The sequence below is a fragment of the Macaca thibetana genome, chromosome 14 (genome assembly GCF_024542745.1).
Source record: "Macaca thibetana thibetana isolate TM-01 chromosome 14, ASM2454274v1, whole genome shotgun sequence".
Classification (NCBI taxonomy): Eukaryota; Metazoa; Chordata; class Mammalia; order Primates; family Cercopithecidae; genus Macaca; species Macaca thibetana.
Window position 1 is genome coordinate 93,933,718 of NC_065591.1, and position 21,803 is coordinate 93,955,520.

At 38.0% G+C, this 21,803-nt stretch overlaps 1 protein-coding gene across 2 annotated transcripts in view; it reads left to right on the forward strand.

The window, feature by feature from the left end:
* CEP126 (centrosomal protein 126) overlaps positions 1 to 21,803 on the forward strand; it is a 78,981-nt gene that overhangs the window by 55,208 nt on the left and 1,970 nt on the right. Inside the window, exons 7-10 of one of the 2 annotated variants that reach the window (XM_050758255.1) lie at positions 233 to 345; positions 3,755 to 3,830; positions 9,059 to 9,268; positions 16,894 to 16,961. In XM_050758255.1, coding sequence (XP_050614212.1) covers positions 233 to 345; positions 3,755 to 3,830; positions 9,059 to 9,268; positions 16,894 to 16,961 — 467 coding nt within the window. Of the gene's footprint in view, positions 1 to 232; positions 346 to 3,754; positions 3,831 to 9,058; positions 9,269 to 16,893; positions 16,962 to 16,998; positions 17,032 to 21,803 lie in introns of both variants that reach the window. The other variant, XM_050758257.1, reaches the window with a different exon arrangement.

The window sequence follows — 21,803 nt, forward strand, 5'->3', positions numbered from 1 at the left end:
AGGTTACTGCTCTAAACTATAAACCCCTCAGAAGCAAGAATTTTGTTAAATTCAACATTTTAACTGTGCCATGCATAGAACATATAAGAGGAGCTCAATAAAGTATGCCAACTGAATAAATTAAACTTACAGAGTTTTCTTGATGTTTGAAAGTAACTTGAAAGTTTGTAGTGGATATATATTGGCTACTCAACTTGCATAATTTTTGATATTGTGCTGGCATTTGTTCAAGGGTCTACTGTTACGAGAAGAAAACGAATTGTTGAAACTAAGCGAAGAAATATTTTAGAGCAGAAAAGACAAAACCCTGGATCTGTAGGACAGAAGGACAGTGAGCAAATTAATGTAAGTACAATATTAATCAAAATCTCTATTCAATATTAAAAAATTGCTTGGAAAACAGAGGTTCTTAAAGACTGTATACCATAACATAAATATAGCCAAAGCCCTTTGTGAAGCAGTCTTGGAATCTTTATGCTAGGAAATTATTCCACTATACCTACTTGCTGCATTCTAGTTAGCCTATATAATCAGTTGCCAATGAAAGCTTTAAACCAACTCTAAATCATTATTATTTTATTTGTTATTATTGATAGCCAATGCTGGAAAAAATGAGGTCATTCACAACAAAATTCAACAAAGCTATTTAAATATGCACTTAAAAAAGAAAGAAAGGTAAATTAGAGACCTGGATAAAAGAAACAAGTATGCTAGGCCAGGCACGGTGGCTCACACCTGTAATCCCAGCACTTTGGGAGGCCAAGGCGGGTGGATCACCTGAGGTCAGGAGTTCAAGACCAGCCTGACCAACATGGTGAAACCCTGTCTCTACTAGAAATATGAAAAATTAGCCAGGAGTGGTGGCAGATGCCTGTAATCCCAGCAACTGGGAGGCTGAGGCAGGATAGTTGCTTGAACCTAGCAGGCGGAGGTTACAGTGAGCTGAGATCGCACCATTGCACTCCAGCTGGGGCAACAAAAGCAAGACTCCATCTCAAAAAGAAAAACGCAAGCATGCTAATCATAAAGACAACTATAGTTTCATGTGATTGAATATCCTTTTTGTGTCTAAGCTTCCTGGAAGACGTGGCAAAAAGGAAAATTAGATGAGTTATATACTTCTCAAGGGATATTGATGATGATGTTGTTGTTTGGGATACAATTTTAAAAAACATTTCCCACTGAGGACCTTTCATAGGGAACTTTGAAATACATAATGAATATGCTCCTAACAACAGTTCCACAACAAATAAATAAAGAGTTTAATATGACTATTTGAGATAGAGATCTTCAAAAAAAGTAAACAGCATAATAGCAATTTTTAAATAATGGCCAGGCATGGTGGCTCATGCCTGTAGTCCCAGCAGTTTGGGAGGCCAAGGCAGGAGGATTACTTGAGCCCAGGAGTTCAAGACCAGCATGGGTAACATAGCAAGACCTCATCTCCACAAAAATAAAAATAAAAAAATTAGCCAGGCATGCTACTGCATGCCTGTAGTCCCAGCTACCTGGGAGGCTGAGGTGGGAGGATGCATGAGCCCAGGAGTTTGAGGCTGCAGTAAACTATAATTGTGCCAGTGTACTCCAGCCCAGGTGACAGAGCAAGACCCTGTCTCTCAAAAAAATGAAATAAAATTAAAATAAATGGAGGTAATTCTGTAAGAGCTAAGTAAATGAAGTCAAATATGGCATTTTCTAGAGGTCTAACTTGATCCGGGGATTGACTTTAGAATATTAAAAGTCTAGATAGATAAGTAAATAGCATTTCACTTGGGAGTTTCCACTTTAAATGTCACTCTGACTTTTTAAAATAAAACTGGAATATTTATAATAAAATGCCTTATGAAGAATTTATATTCCAAGTTACTGGTTGAAGGTGCTATGATTTGTATATTATAGGAAGTACTGATTTTTATATGGATAAGATTATTATATGGAGAATAATCAACAATGATGTAATCTTATCAGCAAAACAAGTCATTTAGTTGAATATTTATGTAAAAAAAGTTAATCCTATTACCCATATATTTTTATTGCTTAATAGTGTAATGGTTAATTACAGATATAACTTCCTGATTACAAATACAATAATGCCTAATAAGTCCTTCCATTTCAACTGCTGTGTTCCCATCCAACATCTCAAAATGCACAATGCAAAAAATCTTTACCCTTATTTTTTCCTTATTTTCATTAATATATTATAAATTTAAAAGTAATATGTAATTATAACCAAGAAAACGAACTAACGAAATTTTAAATGCCTGTTATTAGTGCCCTCTGTAAATTCATTTTTATTTTACTAGGTCTTATTCTATTCTTCTGTCTCTTGCTCTTTCGCATTCTTAATATGTTTAGAGCCCATTTTTGTCCTTTTCAGAAGCCTCCCTTCCACTTTCACATACAGATCTTCACCCATCCACTTACATACCTTCCAAACACTTGTTAGCCTAAGAATAGGTCAGTGTTCCTGAATCAAATTTTTTCATCCTTATTATTTTGACTTGTTTTCGTTTTTGTTTTTTGTTCCAGAGCCTAAGCAAGGGTTCAGTTACTACAGCAGTGGCCCTTGTCACCTTGTATTAGGAAATGCATGTTATCATACCGGATTTTCTCCAGCCCATGACATCTATATGGAGAAAATCTCAAAGAGATAAGTGAAAGGTAGAAAGGGTAGAAAAGGTTTGCACCAGGATTTCAGTCCAAGGTTTCTCAAGTCTATAATGGAGATCAAACAAGACTGTGAGATCTACTGAAGGAGAGCTGTTGCAAAAATCTGCAGTTTCTCATCAGATCAGACTGAACAAAAGTTACATATAGTCATAGCCAGGCAGTTTTATCTGACAGAAAACAATTATTTCTTAAAGTGAAACAGAATGGTAATAAAGAAGGAGGTAGACCATATTCAGGGAAGGGAAGTTGGTATCTCTCAGAAAGTGTTGGATGCGTACACTTTTTGCCAGTGTTCTGAGACTTCCATTTTCAAGGTTCTGTGCAGCATTGGGGCAGCTATTTGTGTTTTAAGTTTTGTCATATAAGATAATTACCTATCCTTGGCATTAGCTGTAGTCAGATGCTTTTGGCTAATAGTTGTGATTCACGCTTACAATGATAAACCAACTAGGTTATAAACTTTAAGGTAATTTCTTACCTTTTCTTTAATTAGCACTTCTTTTATATTTCAGACAGAGTCTCGATCTGTCGCCCAGGCTGGAGTGCAGTGGCGCAATCTCAGATCACTGCAACCTCCACCTCCTGGGTTCAAGTGATTCTCCTGCCTCAGCCTCCCAAGTAGCTGGGACCACAAGTGTGTGCCACCTCTCCCGGCTAATTTTTTGTATTTTTTAGTAGAGACGGGGTTTCACCAGGTTAGCCAGGATGGTCTCGATCTCCTGACCTTGTGATCCGCCCACCTCGGCCTCCCTAAGTGTTGGGATTATAAGCATGAGCCACTGTGCTGGCCTAATTAGCACTTTTGATTACCATCCTACTCACTTTACCTCTTCCAAATATCCAGGACAATATGATAACCTGAAAATTTTTTAGTGGACATAAAACATTATTCATAATATTCTGTTACCATAGAAATTCTTTATTATAATAATTCTTGAATTCAGCTCTAAAAAATGTAATATACAAGTTATGTGAACAATTATAGCTGAAAATATATATAGCAATTAAATGTTTTTTAAAAGTTCATGTACATATGAATTTTAAATATGGAAATATGTTTTAATTCAATATTCTATTTTTGTAGAATTGTGGACAAAGTGCCCAGCTAAGTTCAAGTGAGCCAAAACAAACTACAAGGGGTACTTCTTATGTTGAAGAAGGTACGTTTTAGTTTAAACATTTTCCTCTGATCTTTGTTCCCAGTGATTTTTTTTTCTTGTATGCCTATTCTCAGATGCTAATGTATTATGTAATTGTTAAACCACCATTTAGAACCTGAACTCTCCTCACCTCTGCACATCTAGGTCATTGTCAGTGTTTCTTTATTCTAAATAATAATGTATTGAACATCTTTCTACATCAAGTTATTTTCTGATTTTTACTTATTTCTGTAGGTTAGATTTCCAGAATTAAAATTACAGTAACTGACATGTAAATGCCACCCAGTAAATATTTATTGAATTAAACTCTGTGTATTAAATGAATAGTGGATCAAAAGAAATAAGCATTGATATGGCTTTTCATATATATTACTAAAGTATTTTCCAGAAAAGTATTATTCAAAATTGTTCTAGTAGTATATGTCCAGTGTTGTATGTCAACTTGAGGTAGAATCTTTTCATATTTGCTATAGACAAAAAAAATAGTATTATGTTAGTTTTGATTTCTATACCTTTCATTAATATTATGCTTAATTGCTTTTCTGTGTATTTTTTGGTGAACTGTCTCTTTGTACTCTTTTTTCTTAGCTTAGATATTAGAGTTTGAAATTTTCTTACTAATGTCTGCAAATTCTTTAGCTATCAAGGATTCTAATTCTTATATTAGTTGAAGATGTTTTCACTACTTTACTATTTGCATGTTATTCTACTTATATTGTATTTTCACATAAGTTTTAATTTTTATTTGTTCATTCAATAAATGATTATTGAGAGCTAATCTTCTGCTTGTAAGTAGGTATTGGATGTACATGTTGAATATCCCTAATCCAAATATTTCCTAATCAAAAATGCTCCAAAGTCCAAAGTTTTTTGACCCCTGATATTATACCACAAATGGAAAATTTTACACCTGACTTCATGTGATAGGTAACAGCTAAAACACAGGCTCATGCCACACAGTTTATTTAGCATCCCCAAGGGGAAAAAAGATCCTCTCAACCCTCTTCAGCTGCACTATATCTGTTCCATGCACACCCGGATTCCCCCATATAAGCATCCTCACAGGGAGTAATAAAATGGCATATGTACCAATGGCAGATTCCCCACAAGGCCCCACATGGGGCCAAGACCTACATGCATTACTCACTATATATATATTTTTTTTTGCTTTTTCTCTGCTTTGTGGTGTAAAGATATTGTTGAAAATATAAAAAAGACCTGAAGATACCCCTGTGGGTAGCAGTGATTTAAAAAAAAGGAAACATTTCTGTTTATCAATAGCACAGAAAGTCAAACTGTTGGAGAAACTAGACGAGCAACATAGTGTAAAATGTCATATAGAAAAGGATGGTGTTGGAAAGACCACAATATATGACGTGAAGAAACAGAAGGATAAACTGTTGAAGTTCTGTTTTGGAAGAGATGAACAGAAGTTAATGCAAAATATAAAAACTCTGCATAGGATTTCAACCATGAAGTCAAAGAGTGGATCCCTCAGCGTCGCAGTGAACATGTGCCACTTAATGATATGCTGATCATGAAACAAGCAAAGATCTATCATGATGAACTGAAAATTGAAGAGAACTATGAATATGCAACAGGCTGGTTATAGACACAGCATTTAAGACACAGCATTATTTTTAAAGATTTATGGTGATCAGGCAGCACAATTTTCTCTACAAAGCAGCAGAGAAATTAATTGAAGAGTTTGCCAAGGTCATCACTGATGAAAATCTGACACCAGAACAAGTATATGTTGCTGATGAAATATCACTGTCTTGGTGTTGTTACTCAAGAAAGACATTGACTGTAGCTGATGAGACAGCCCCTATAAGAATTAAGAATAACAGAATAACTGCTGGGGTGTGCTAATGACTCAGTCACACCTAAGTGTAAACTTGCTATGATAGACAAAATCTTGTGTCCTCACTGTTTTCAAGGAGTGAATTTCTTACCAGTCCATTAATATGCTAACAAAAGGACATGGATCACCAGGGACATCTTTTCTGATTGGTTTCACAAACTTTTTTTTTTTTTTTTTTTTTTTTGAGACGAAGTCTCACTCTGTCGCCCAGGCTGGAGTGCAGTGGCCGGATCTCAGCTCACTGCAAGCTCCGCCTCCCGGGTTTACGCCATTCTCCTGCCTCAGCCTCCTGAGTAGCTGGGACTACATTTTTTTTGTATTTTTTTAGTAGAGACAGGGTTTCACCGTGTTAGCCAGGATGGTCTTGATCTCCTGACCTCGTGATCCGCCCGTCTCGGCCTCCCAACGTGCTGGGATTACAGGCTTGAGCCACCGCGCCCAGCCATGGTTTCACAAACATTTTATATCAGGGAAGCTGGATCGAATGATGACTGCAAGATTTTGTTATTCTTTGACAACTGTTCTGTTCATCCTCCATCTGAAATTCTCATCAAAAATAATGTTTTTGCCATGTGTTTTCCCCCAAATATTACTTCATTAATTCAGCCGTGTGACCAGAGTATCCTTAGATAGATGAAGAGTAAATGTATATAAACACTTTCTTGAACAGCATGCCAGCAACAGTGAACAGAGGTGTGGATGTAGAAGGTTTTCAAAATGAGTTTAGCATGAAGGATGCCATACATGCTGTTGCAAACACTTGAAACACAGGGACTGAAGACACAATTGTGCATTCCTGGCACAACCTCTGGCCTGCAACTATATTCAGTGATGATGATGAACAAGGTAGTGACTGAAGGATTCCATATGTCAAGTGAGAAAAAAATGATGTCTGACATCATTACATAAGCAAAAAATATACCTTGAGAGTCTATCAGTAAGCTGGAAGAACTGGATATCAAAGAGGTTATTAACATCGATAATAAGACTCCAGGTGTTTTCATTGACCAATGGTGAAATAGCCAAAAGAGCTCTGAATTAAGATGATTGTGATAATAGTGATGATAATGACATTGTTAACACTGCAAAAAAAAAAAAAAAAGTGCCAATTGACAATATGATGAAAATGTGTGATGGGTTTATTGAACGACTAGAGCAGTATGCACTCATAACAAGAAGAAATTATGCTGGTTTATAAAATCAAAGACCAAAAAAAAAAAAAAAAAAAACCATTGTAAATGTTAAGGCAAAAGACTCTGGAAGAAACAGTTTTTAAGGTCATCTAGCAGAATATTTCCTCATCCCTAGAGGACCCACTTCCTTGTGCCTCAGCTGCTTCTGATGTTTCTTCTCACCTAAAAAAAGAAAATACAGTGTACAGTAACCATTTGATCAAAATGTAACATAATACCTAAGGTTGGAAGCCTGCCATTGTTCCTTGTTGCTGTTGCTGAACAGCTGACACAGGAATTCTGGTGATGTTACTGTGGTGCTTAGTTGCTCTGAACACATTATTTTCTCAGGGTATGAAGGATACATCTTATTTTTTACTGTTAAGTACTTATGTGTGAATAGGTGTAAGAACATCATTGCTTTTCAGTAGATATAAATTCGGAGTCAGGAATAACAGTGATGCCAGACAACCACAGATCATCCACATAGATTGCTGATACAGTGATAGCTTTGCTTTCTGATGGTTCAATATACACCAACTTCGTTTCATGGACAAAATTATTTAAAATGTTACATAAAATTACCTCAGGTGTGTGTATAAGGTATATACGAAACATAAATGAGTTTCATTTTTTTTCTTTTTTTTTTTTTTGAAACAGAGTCTCACTCTGTCACCTAGGATAGAGTGCAGTGGTGCAATCTCAGCTCATTGCAACCTCCACCTCTCAAGTTCAAGCAATTCTCCTGCATCAGCCTCCCAAGTAGCTGGGATGACAGGCGTATGCCACCACACCTGGGTAATTTTTGTATTTTTAGTTGAGACGAGGCTTCACCATGTTGGCCAGGCTGGTCTTGAACTCCTGACTTCAGGTGATCCACCCACTTCAGCCTCCCAAAGTGCCAGGATTACAGGCATGAGCCACCACACCCAGCCGAGTTTCATGTTTAAACCTAGGTCTCATCACCAACATGTCTCATGTATATGCAAATATCCAAAATTCTAAAAAAATCCAAAACCTGAAACACATCTAGTCTCAAGCATTTTTGGATAAGTAATACTTAACATTTATAATAATGAACAAAACATACAAAAGTATTGCTCTTCAGAAATTTAAAGTATATTAGAGAAGACTGGCTTTAAATAAACATGTTTTAGTCTTTTTTTTTTTTTACTGATTTCTCCATTACTTTTAAGCTTTGTCGAAGAACCTTCCCAATATAGAAATTCAGAAACATTTGTTTCATTTTCTTCAGGGTTGCTTTAATTAATGGGTTGATTCCTTAAGTTTGTCTTTAATGTCTTTGGAATTTGTTTTAACAAACAGTGGGAAATAAAACTACGAATTGATTTTTTTTTTTTTTTTTTTTTTTGAGACAGAGTCTGTCACCGAGGCTGGAGCACAGTAGCGTAATCTCAGCTCACTGCAACCTCCACCTCCCAGGTTCAAGTGCTTCTCCTGCCTCAGCCTTCCAAGTAGCTGGGATTATAAGCGCCCACAATAACACCTGGCTAATTTTTGTATTTTTAGTAGAGACGAGGTTTCACCACATTGGCCAGGCTGCTCTCGAACTCCTGACCTCAAGTGAACTACCCGCCTCAGCCTTCCAAGGTGCTGGGATTAGAGGCATGAGCCACTGCACCCAGCCCAAATTGATTCTTTTATAAGCAACAACTAATTTATAAAATCATCTTTCCCTTCTGTCAAGTCTTTGATGCTTCTTTGATCACATGTTCTTATATCTAACTGGATCTGTTTCTAGGCTGTCAGTTCTGTTCAGCTGATCATCAAAGTTTCTAATGTTTCCTTAAGCTTTTTTGTGTCTTACTTTTTTATAATTCATTATAACTACTATTATAAAAACGGTCTCTGTCATCTTTTTTGTACGACCAATGAATAATAAACATATTACAAAAACTATCTACATTAAATATTTTTTTCTTTAGTTAAGTCATACTCTGGGAATTTTTATTAACTCACTGCTTTCATTTTCAATATCCTTTTTTTAAAAATGAAGGATGGGAAAATGCTAGATAGAGAATCCTGATAGATGAAATCAAAGTAGCAGATATTTACTAGGTTTCTGTTTGTAATATGAATACATACAGACAGTTAAGTATGTGTAAGTATGTATAAGGGCTGATCTCAAAGACAAAAGGGGATCAAAGAATAACTGATGTAAGTTTCTGTAGTTTCAGATAGTACTTCTGAGTTTTTGATGGCTGAAAACTTAGTGAAAGCATCAGTGCCGGAGGATGAGATTCTGACTGTCTTGAATAGCAAACAGATACAGAAATCAAATCTACCTTTAAGTAAAACTCAACAATTCAACATCTGCACACTATCAGCTGAAGAACAGAAGATCCTAGAGTCCCTTAATGATCTCAATGAAAGACTACATTGTAAGTATGGAAGAACACCTCTTATAAGAAATACTGCATTTTTCACTTAGATAATTTTAATTTAAACTTTAATTTAAAAATTGAAAGGAAAAATACAAAATGTATCCATATGACTTAATTGAGTGTATAACCATTCAGAACATATTTGAATACTAGTTCAAGTATGCCATATCATTTGTGATGATGTCAACTTATTTGGCAGACTTACCCGTCTTTTTGGAATATATGAATAGACTTCTGTTTCAGCAATGGACAGGCTACGTACCTATACTGACCATCCATCAAAACAACCATAAATGCTTGATTAAGTATTTTTTTTTTTTTTTTTTTTTTTTTTTTTTTGAGACGAAGTCTCACTCTGTCCCCCTTGCTGGAGTGCAGTGGCCGGATCTCAGCTCACTGCAAGCTCTGCCTCCCAGGTTCAGGCCATTCTCCTGCCTCAGCCTCCGGAGTAGCTGGGACTACAGGCGCCCGCCACCTCGCCCGGCTAGTTTTTTTGTATTTTTTAGTAGAGACGGGGTTTCACTGTGTTAGCCAGGATGGTCTCGATCTCCTGACCTCGTAATCCACCCGTCTCGGCCTCCCAAAGTGCTGGGATTACAGGCTTGAGCCACCGCGCCCGGCCGATTAAGTATTTTTTAAATCTGCAATATAGTGATGATCTAGTAAGAATGTAAGAAATGCTTAAGACCAAGAACTAAATGTAGACAAGAACTCAAAAAATAAGAAGAGTGCTGCAGCTAGCTCTTGTCCTGAGGATATTTAACTCATGGAGTGAAATTGAACTTTGCTTTCCATGGCCTCATAGGAAAAAGGGAACAGGCCTACTCAAGATGAGTAGTCTCATAGAAGATCTTTTCATCATAAAGCTGGGCCACCCAACGAGCTCTGCACCACACATGCACACACAGAGGAGGCAGCACCACACATGCACACACAGAGGAGGCAGCACCACACATGCACACACAGAGGAGGCAGCACCACACATGCACACACACAGGAGGCAGCACCACACATGCACACACACAGGAGGCAGCACCACACATGCACACACACAGGAGGCAGCACCACACATGCACACACACAGGAGGCAGCACCACACATGCACACACACAGGAGGCAGCACCACACATGCACACACACAGGAGGCAGCACCACACATGCACACACACAGGAGGCAGCACCACACATGCACACACACAGGAGGCAGCACCACACATGCACACACACAGGAGGCAGCACCACACATGCACACACACAGGAGGCAGCACAGGAAGAGGGAATTTTTCCTAAAAAAAAAAAAAGCTTTCATTTTTTAAACTTCAGTATTGAGCAGGTGATAGAGGAAAAATGATCCCTGAGAATGTAGAATCACAGTCTAGTACAAGTATCACACTAATTTACAGCCCATACTCACGTTACCTGAGTAGTTCTTAAGATCTCAAGCAAAGAATTTAATTTAGAATGATCTCAAACTGGTAGTATTCCAAAACACTTGGGAAAAGTACATTTATATATCTTCTAGACCTATATTCCAGTCCTCATAGAATTATCATAAGTGAAATCCAAGGAAAATGAGCAGCCCACAAAAAAAAAAAAAGTAAATAACTTAATCCATAACAAAAAAAGGCATCAAGAAAAAAAAATCAAAACAATCCACAAAACAGAATAAATAGACCCAGAAAGGATTTAGATAATGAAATGACCAGGCACAAACTATAACAAACTATAAATAACTGTGCTTGTATGCTCTAAAGTTATCAGAAGTAAGTTTTAAAATGCAAAAATGCAGTCATTTTTAAACTTAAACATGCAGGGAATAAGAAACTATAAAGAAAGAACAAACAGATTTGAAAAAGGGCCCAAATAGAATGCCTGGAAATTGAAAATATAATAATTGAAACGTAAAATTTAGTAGATGGTTTAACCACCAGATTACAGACATCCGAAGAGAGAATTAGTAAACTAGAACACGAATCAAAGAAATTTATCCACAATGTATCTTAGAGAGACAAAGAGATGGAAAATATGATATAGAGCTTAAGAGACACAAAAGAGTAAATTAAAAAGCCTGAAAGGCCAGAAACAATATCTAAAGTGATAATGGTTGACAACTTTTCCAATTTGATGAACAATACCAACCTATAAGTTCAACAACCCAACGTATTTCAGAATAAATAAAAAGAAATTACCACAAGATACATCACAGTTAATTTTAATCAGCAACAAAAAAGGCAGAAAACAATGAAAAAAACTCAGAAGATATTAATAACATGTCTAATGTGCTGAGAGAAAGTAACTTTCAAATTTAATACCTTCTTTTTTTTGAGACGGAGTGTCGCTCTGTCGCCCAGGCTGGAGTGCAATGGTTAGATCTCAGCTCACTGTAAGCTCCGCCTCCCAGGTTCATGCCATTCTCCTGCCTCAGCCTCCCGAGTAGCTGGGACTACAGGCGCCCGCTGCCACGCCTGGCTAATTTTTTGTATTTTTTAGTAGAGAGGGGGTTTCACCGTGTTAGCCAGGATGGTCTCGATCTCTTGACCTCATGATCCACTCTCCTCAGCCTCCCAAAGTGCTGGGATTATAGGCGTGAGCCACCACGCCCAGCCATTTAATACCTTCTTAACATGAAAATGTCTCTCAAGAAGAGGGGTGAATTAAAAATATGTTCAGACAAAAACCAAGAGACTTTGTTAACAGCAGACTTGCTAAAGAAAATTCTCACCGCACTTCACCAGGCAGAAAGTGCAGTTAACCTCAGATGGACAGTCTGAGAGAGTAAATTTCAACAAACACTGCATAAAACAATAAATATAATAAAGTAGTATATGTTTCAGAGATAAAAAGGTTAGAATTAAAATACCTATCAATAATAGTACATAAGTTGAGAGGGCATAAATGGAGTTAAAGTATAGTAGGATGTTTATATTGTTAGGGAATTGGGTAAAGTCCTAGATTAAAGTTAGATATTGATAACTGAAGTATGCCTGTGATAATTACTAGAGTCACAACTAAAGAACTAGAAATGTAATATACAACTTCCAATCTGGTAGAGAAGGAAAAGTGGCACATAAAAGCTGACAAATCAATCTGAAATAAAGCAACAAAGGAGAGAAAAATAAACATAGAAGAAATACTGTAAGATTATATGTAGGAGTATATTTACAATAACTGTAAATGTAGTAAGTGGTACAGTTGAAAGAGGTTGTTAAATGGAACTTTACGTTGAAACTATATTCTGTTTATAAACAATATATTTAAAACATAAGGATATTAAAAAACTGAAAGCAAAAAAAGATGGAAAAGGTATGCCAAGCAAGTTTTAACCAAAGGAAAGCTGGTTTTGATTCACTTTTAAATAGAAAGCATTATTAGACATAAAAAGTATCACTTTGGGCCAGGTGCAGTGGCTCACTCCTGTAATCCCAGCACTTTGGGAGGCCGAAGCAGGCAGATCACAAGGTCAAGAGATCGAGACCATCCTGGCCAACACGGTGAAACCCCGTTTCTACTAAAAATACAATAATTATCTGAGTGTGTTGGTGCGTGCCTGTAGTCCCAGCTACTCAGGAGGCTGAGGCAGGAGAATCGCTTGAACCTGGGAGGTGGAGGTTGCAGTGAGCCAAGATCGCGCTACTGCACTCCAAGTGGGCAACAGAGCGAGACTCCGTCTCAAAAAAAAAAAAAAAAAAAAATCACTTTATGATGAGCAAAGTCTTACTTCAGAAGAAATACATAAGATTTTTATATGCACTTAAGAACACAGCCTCAAAATATATAAAATAATTTTAACCATCGTGGGTGATTTTAACATACCATTGTTAGTAATTGATAGAACAAATAGATTTTAAAAATCAAATAGATGTATAAAAATTAAATATGATTAACAAAACTGATCAAAGGGACATGTTCTTTGTAAGTGAACATACAACCTTTATAAAATGAATCATATATAAGACCATGAAACAAGCCTTAACACGTTTCAAAGGATCGGAGTCACACAGCCCACATCCTCTAACCACAATGCAATTTACCTAAAATCTACTAACTAAAAGATAACCATTAAGAAACAAGTTTCTAAATAAATCATGATTCTGAAGAAAAAACAATAATAGGAATTTCTAAATATTTAGATCTGAACAACAATAGAAATACTTTGTGTATCTATCAGGTTTTCTCTACCTCAGCACCGTTGACATTTTGAGCTGGATAATGCTTTATTGTGGGAGACTGTCTAGTGTATTGTAACATGTTTAGCAGCATCTCTGGCCTCTACCCACTAGATGCCATAGCACTTCCCTATCATGACAAGTGCTCCTAGACTTTACCAAATATCCCCTGGGTGGCAAAAATCACCTATGGTTCAGAACCACACACATATTTCCTCCTAAAATGCAGAAGGCCAGAATGTATCAATCCCATTCGAAGAACAATAAAAGATAAATGGCAAAAGTATAACTTTTCTTGAGCCAATTAGAGAGCTGAGGTCGCCTCACAACCAAGTAGCCTAGCATCCAAGAAAACACATAAACATCTAAAGAGAGACAGGTCGTGAACATTTTCTCACCCATGGGAGAATATGAGAGAGGGAAATGTCGGGTTCCATCAAGCTGATCTTAGAAATTCTGTTTAAATTTTCAACAGATTGCTAAAAGATGAATGTGGACTACTGTGAGGATGTAGAACCTCTGGGAGCCATAGGCACAAGGGAACTTCACACCTACTCAGATTCTTCTCCATGGATCTACATTGAGTGTTCATGAGGAAAATAGGAGGCAGAACAGGGGACAAGAGAAACCCTTCCTCAGTAGTGCAGGCCTGACAAAGGGCAGCAGCCACTGCTGTAGGAAAGGCATGAAGCGCCCCCCATCCAGAACCTTGCCCCCTGCAGAATAAAGGCCATCTGGGACAGAGGCCGCATACCTTCTTGATTGCTCTCAAGGCACAGGTGAAGACGTACTGGGGATAGGGAAAAAGTAAAGGAAAAAAAGCCTCTACCCCTGGGAGAGGAGCAAGAAACATTCCTGGGCCAAAACCATTAGAGGTATCCTACTGTTAGAGGAGGGGTCTAAAATTCTCTTACACAAAATCTGCCAAAGATACAAGGCAAAGTTAACTGTCATGGGAAGGAGGAGCAGGAGAAAGAGGGGGCACACAGGGTCTGCTTAAGACTGAGCCTGGACCAGGGCAACAGAAAAATTACCCTACTTCCCCACCACCAGACCAGCAAGTACCAAGTAACAAATAAATCTACTACTGGGAGACAGGCAAGGGCATAGAGAGAGATCCCTTCTACTGTACACACATATAGGAAGGCCAAAACATGAGGGCAGAACAGGAACATTTCAAGGGGTGGGGGGACTCTCCAAGACCCCTGCATAAGTACAGAGTAACACTAATGGAATTTGAAATTAGTAATGTTAGTAATGTACTGTAGTTGGCTACAGCAACAACAAAACCCAAACCCACTCAGGGAGGCTGAGGCAGGCAGATCGCTTGAGCCCAGGAGTTTGAGACCAGCTGGGCAACATGGTGAAACCCTGTATCTACAAAAAATGCAAAAAAAATTAGTCAGGCATGGTGGCACAGGCCTGTGGTCCCAGCTACTCCAGAGGCTGAAGTGGGAGGATAACCTGAGCCCAAGGAGGTCAAGGCTGCAATGAGCCGTGATCACAGCACTGCACTCCAGCTTGGGCAACAGAGGGAGACCCTGTCTCAAAAAAAAAAGCTCAAATTCCCTACTAAGGTTTTAAACATCTACACATACACACTGCACACACCTACACACACACATACCCTCCAGTGACCTAGCAGAAGTGGCAGAAGTGCATATACTCATTTCAAGACACAAATACTATCTACCTCGGTTCCTAGTATTCCAAAAATCATGTCCAGCATTCAGTCAAAAATTATGAGACATACCAAAAGAACAACAGAAAAAAACACTATCAAGGGACAAAGCAATCAATGAATAAGATGCAAAGATGACCAAGATGTTGGAACTATCAAGTAACTTAAATTAACTATGACTAATATGCTAAAGGTTATAGTGGGAAAGATGAACAACACGAGATAGACAGACAACGTGCGTGAACAGATGGAGAATTTCAGCAGAGAGGTGAAAACTATGAGAGACAGATGTGTGAGAAAGAAAAGTAACAGAAATGGAAAATGTTTTATATGTGTTCATCATTAGACTCAAGACACCACTGACGAATCAGTGAACTTGAATATAGGTCAACAAAAAATTTTCCAAACTGAAACAGCAACAGAAAAAACAAAAAGAAAATAAACAAACTACAGCTACACACATCATCATTGATGAATCTAAAAATTTATAATTTGGGGCAAAAAAGGTAAATCACAGGAGAATAAAGACAGTACAATTCTATTTGTATGAAGTCTAAAAACAGATAAAACTAAACGATATTATTTTGCATGCTTGCAATTAATATGTGCTAAAATCACAAAGAAACCAGTATAGTCAGTTGGTTACCTCTTTGAGTGAGGGAAGGAAATGAAATCCATAGGGCATTGTGTAGGCAGGAAGTGACAGGAAGCTTCCAAGGTAGTGATAATGTTCAAATTTCTTAATCTAGGTGGTTACACAGACATTAGCTTTATAAGTATTAATTAAAATATGCATATATGTTTTATATACTCTGTATTTTTTAATTAAAACTAAATTTTAAAATAATATGTTAATAAAAAGGGAGCTACAATCATGAACTAAGGCTATGAGTTTAAGATGTAAAATTATGCAGATAAAGAAAAAAATTTAAGTCAATAATTGGAGAATTTTTAAATTTTTATTTGATACTTCCACATATTTAAATGTTTCCTGTAAAAGATTCTGCATGAATTATTTTTCTTTTGCTCAGATGCTTGCTATTATATAGACAAAAATCTAAAAATTGAAAAGGGAACCAAGTTACTCAATTTTTTATGCCTCAATAACTAAATAAACATCTCTTTTTTTCTGAGAAGCTCCAAGGATGAAATTAATATTTTTATTTTTATTTTTTTTTGAGACGGAGTCTCGCTCTGTTGCCCAGGCTGGAGTGCAGTGGCCGGATCTCAGCTCACTGCAAGCTCCACCTCCCGGGTTCATGCCATTCTCCTGCCTCAGCCTCCCAAGTAGCTGGGACTACAGGTGCCCGCCACCTCGCCTGGCTAGTTTTTTGTATTTTTTAGTAGAGACGGGGTTTCACCGTGTTAGCCAGGATGGTCTTGATCTCCTGACCTCGTGATCCACCCGTCTCGGCCTCCCAAAGTGCTGGGATTACAGGCTTGAGCCACCGCGCCCAGCCAAAATTAATATTTTTGATTAAAAAAAAAAAAGAAAAAAAACATAATATTTGAATGAAGATTGTTATATAATAGTAAAAGTATTAGGAATTCTCTTTTATCAACATAAGCTTTATATAATTGTTTATAATCAAATTACTTCCATTTTTGGACCTAATATAAGTATAAAGACTGTTTCTAGGGGGTGATAGAAAAAAGTTTCTTACTCAATTTTGAATATTTGGATACATCAGAATTTAATAATTGATTCTTTAGTCATTCTTCTATTTCTGTATATGTAACTAAATTATTTTGGTATTGTGGTATAATTATTTCAGATATACAAGAATCCATTTGCAAAAACTCATCCATCAAAAAAAATACTTTACAAATAATACCACTTCTGGTAAGTATTTGAAGAAGCTCTTTTTTTCTTTTTCTAGGAAACTTCTGATTTTATGTACATATCAATACAGGTAAGAACCCTGTATTAATATTAATATTTCTTGGGATTGGTTTATAGAGGTTTTCTCCTCAATCAGCTTTTTATTATAAGACTGTTTGTTAGAATTATGCAAATATCCTCTCATTTTAAAAAAAAATGTGGGCCGGGCGCGGTGGCTCAAGCCTGTAATCCCAGCACTTTGGGAGGCCGAGATGGGCGGATCACGAGGTCAGGAGATCAAGACCATCCTGGCTAACCCGGTGAAACCCCGTGTCTACTAAAAAATACAAAAAACTAGCCGGGCGAGGTGGCGGGCGCCTGTAGTCCCAGCTACTTGGGAGGCTGAGGCAGGAGAATGGCATAAACCCGGGAGGTGGAGCTTGCAGTGAGCTGAGATCCAGCCACTGCACTCCAGGCTGGGTGACAGAGCGAGACTCTATCTCAAAAAAAAAAAAAAAAAAAAAAAAAGTGAAAGGTCAAAATATGACGATTTTTTTTTAATGTTTAGGCTCAGGGGTACATGTGCAGGTTTGTTAAATAGGTAAATTGTGTATCGCAGGGGTTTCATTTATAGATTATTTCATCACCCAGGTAATAAGCAGAGTACCTGATAGGTAGTTTTTCAGTCCTCTCCTTCCTCGCATCCTCCATGGCCTCAATTGGGCCCCAGTGTCTGTTGTTCCTGTTTTTGTGTTCATGTGTACTCAATGTTTAGCTCCCACGTATAAGTGAGAACGTGTGGTATTTGGTTTTCTGTTCGTGTATTAGCTTACTTAGGATTATGGCCTCCAGCTCTATCCATGTTGCTGCCAAGGACATGATCTTGGTCTTTTTTATGGCTGCATAGTATTCTATGGTTTACATATACCACATTTTTCTCTATCCAGTCTACGATTGATGGGCATTTAAGTTGATTCCATGTTTTTGTGAATAGTGCTGCAATGAACATACCCCTGCATGTCTTTAAGATAGAATGATTTGCATTCCTTCAGGGTGTATACCCAATAATGGGACTGCTGGGTTGAATGGTACTTCTGTTTTAAGTTCTTTAAGAAATCGCCACACTGCTTTCCACGATAACTGAAGTAATTTACATTCCCACGAACAGTGTATAAGCATTCCCTTTTCTCCGCAGCCTCACCAGGATCTGCTATTTTTTTACTTTTTAATAATAGCCATTCTCACTGGTGTGAGATGCTGTCTCGTTGTGGTTTTGATTTGCATTTTTCAAATGATTAGTGATGTTGAATTTTTTTCATATGCTTGTTGGCCACATGTATGTCTTCCTTTGAAAAATGTCTGTTCATGTTCTTTGCCCACGTTTTAATGGGGTTGTTTTTTGCTTGTTAATTTGTTTTAGGTTCCTTATAGATTCTCAATATTAGACCAGGCACGGTGGCCCACGCCTGTAATCCCAGCACTTTGGGAGGCTGAGGCTGGTGGATCACCTGAGGTCAGTAGATTGAGACCAGCCTGGCCAACATGGTGAAACCCTGTCTCTACTAAAAATACAAAAAATTAGCCGGGCGTGGTGGTGTGCACCTGTATTCTCAAATACTCAGGAGGCTGAGGCAGGAGAATCACTTGAACCTGGGAGGTGGAGGTTGCAGTGAGCCGAGATTGCGCCATTGCACTCCAGCCTGGGTGACAAGAGCAAAACTCTATCTCAAAAAGATTTTTTAAAAAGATTCTGGATGTTAGAACTTTGTCAGATGTGTAGTTTGCAAATATTGTCTCCCATTCTGTAGGTTGTGTGTTTACTCTGTTGATGGTTTATTTTGCTGTGCAGAAGCTCTTTAGTTAGGTTCCATTTGTCAATGTTTGCTTTTCTTGCGATTGCGTTTGGTGTCTTCATCATGAAATCTTTACTGGGGCCTATGTCCAGAATGGGGTTTCCTAGGTTATCTTCCAGGGTTTTTATAGTTTTAGGCTTTATTTAAGTATGTAATCCATCTTGAGTTGATTTTTGTATATGGCATAAGGAAGGGGTCCGGCTTCAGTCTTCTGCACATGGCTAGCCACTTATCCCGGCACCATTAATTGAATAGGGAATCCTTTCCCCATTGCTTGTTTTTGTCAACTTTGTTGAAGATCAGATGGTTACAGGAGTGCAGCATTATTTCTGGGCTGTCTACAGAATATGAACATTTTTATATTCAGAGTATTTTCATCAGTCCTGGGAGCAGAAACAGGTATTAATGTACCAATCTTCAAATAATTTTAGATGTGTATCCTAATTGAAAAACTGCTAAGAAGTGTACATCATTAAGGATCCATATCTCTTCTGTCTTGAGAGTTTTTTTTTTTTTTTTTAATTATACGTTAAGTTCTGGGATACATGTACAGAACATGCAGGTTTGTTACATAGGTATACACGTGCCATGGTAGGTTGCTGCACCCATCAACCCGTCAACTACATTAGGTATTTCCGCTAATGCTCTCCCTCCCCTAGCTCCCCACCCCTTGACAGGCCCTGGTATGTGATGTTCCCCTCCCTGTGTCCATGTGTTCTCATTGTTCAACTCCCACTTATGAGTGAGAACATGCAGTGTTAAAACTAGACGTTACTGAATCTTTTTTTTATTTTTTTGCCTTGGCACTGGGTTCTGGTAAAAATGGTCTGAAACAGCACTTTTTAAACTTTAGTGTACTTTGTACCACCTACAGATCTTGGTAAATACATTTTCTAATGTAGTAGGTCTGGGATGTGAGTAGGTAATACCAATGCTGCTGGCTAACTGTGAAACACAAGTTAGTTGTATGTGAAGCACTAACTTCACATAGAAACATAAACGTGGATACACATTGGAATCACATGGAGAACTTTAAAAAATATTGATGCCTGGGTCGCACCTGAGAGCAGCTTCAGCATTTAGATATTTCTAAGCTCGCTGAAGAATTCGAATGGGAAGCAAAGGATGAGAAACACTGGTCTAGAAACAGTGATGACAAACAAGAAAGTCACCTACCTTCTTGTTCCCCTGTCCTTTGTCCATCTGGGAGTTCTTGGGGAAGGGGATCAAAGTGTAGCCTGCACTGATGAGGAAAGCCAGTGAAGGAGTCAATCCGAGTACCTTCTCCCATTGACAGTACTGGACATACAGTGACAAATTCTTCTTTTGCTGGACTTCTCTTAGTCACCAATCTATCAATAAAACAGCAGTACTACATAAATGTTGAATTAACTGTTATAGTCAAGAAAGAGATTTATGAAACACTTTCATGTCTCAGTGACAAATTTTGCTTTGCTTCTCATTTGCAGTGTATAAATGGTCTTCCATTTCTTCTTTCGTTTATTAAATATTAAGTGCTGTCTATGTGCCAGAAACTTTGCTACATTCTAAGAATACATCATGAGCACAAGATAGCCAACTTTGCTAAGGCTAGGATTCACATTTCTAGGTTAGAAATTTTGGCCACAAAAGAAGGCAAAAGTGACCAGAAGCCATTATTGTTGGAAGATCTTGATCATGGTTAGTCAGTGATGGACAAATACAAAGGTGCCCAGCAGCTCACTCCTCTCTACTCTATAGCATCTTCATGACTACAGGCCCTGCTGGCCAACAGCAGCCCCAGGCCCACCACCAGGCACTGGGCTGCGGACCTGAAGACAGTAGCTTCAGAAAAGCAGAGTCGTTCCACATTCGGCAGTTTCCGTAGATTTCCCCAGCAAGCTCCCCGTCATAGTTCCACTTCAGCAGCTTGGGCATGCTCGGATTATCAGATTTCCCTGCACGCTTCCATTTGTTTCCCACACCAGTGTTTCAAACAGCCTGCTTAGTCATCCTTTCTCCGATCCTGACTGGCACGCCACAGTAGAGCAGGCTACATTTTTATCCCTTGCCCCATATACTCTGATCCTTCAGTTTTCCTTTTCCAGACCCTCATTTTCCCAGCTCCTATATTTGGCAAAATGTAATTCCTGTAATAAATACCTTAGTCCTACAATTCTTATAATGGCTTTGTTTTCCTGATGGGTACAGTCTGATAAAGGAAACATAAAAATAAGCCGCCTCTTATAAATCAGTGTAAAAAGTGCTAACTTCACAGGCATATGAACATATAGGAGATGAACAACATTCTGAATTCTGAGAAAAGCTTCAGAGTTAGCCAAATGAATATTATTTCAGAGACTGAAAAGGAGAAAATAACTTCCCGGGACTAAATGAAACAGATTCATTACAAAGGGAGAGAGACAACTGGACAGGGACGCAGGGGCTAACGTTCCCATAGGTTTCCTTCTGACGTGCCTAACTATGTGGGTTCCAGGCCCTTTCATCATTAGTTCCGTTGGACATTGTTTTCACAAGAACTCCCGTTTCTGCTATACAACACTATAGAGATTTATTGGTAACAGAATTTATCTAGAAGAAAATTTTAAATAAAGAGCTTTAAATGCAGGTGCAAATAAATTAGAATTTATCATTTCACTTTGAACCCTGAATTTTTTTATTTTATTTTATTATTATTATTATTATTTTGAGACAGAATCTTGCTCTGTCACCCAGGCTGGAGTACAGTGGAGCGATCTGGACTCACTGCAACCTCTGCCTCCCAGGTTCAAGTGATTCTCCTGCCTCAGCCTCCCGAGCAGCTGGGATTACAGGCACATGCCACCACACCCAGCTAATTTTTGTATTTTCAGTAGAGACAGGGTTTTACCATATTGGCCAGGCTGGTCTTGAACTCCTGACTTCGTGATCTGCCCACTTCAGCCTCCCAAAGTGCTGGGATTACAAGCGTGAGCCACTGCGCCCAGCCTGAACCCTGAATTTTTAATGAAATTGTAAAATTGGACATTTT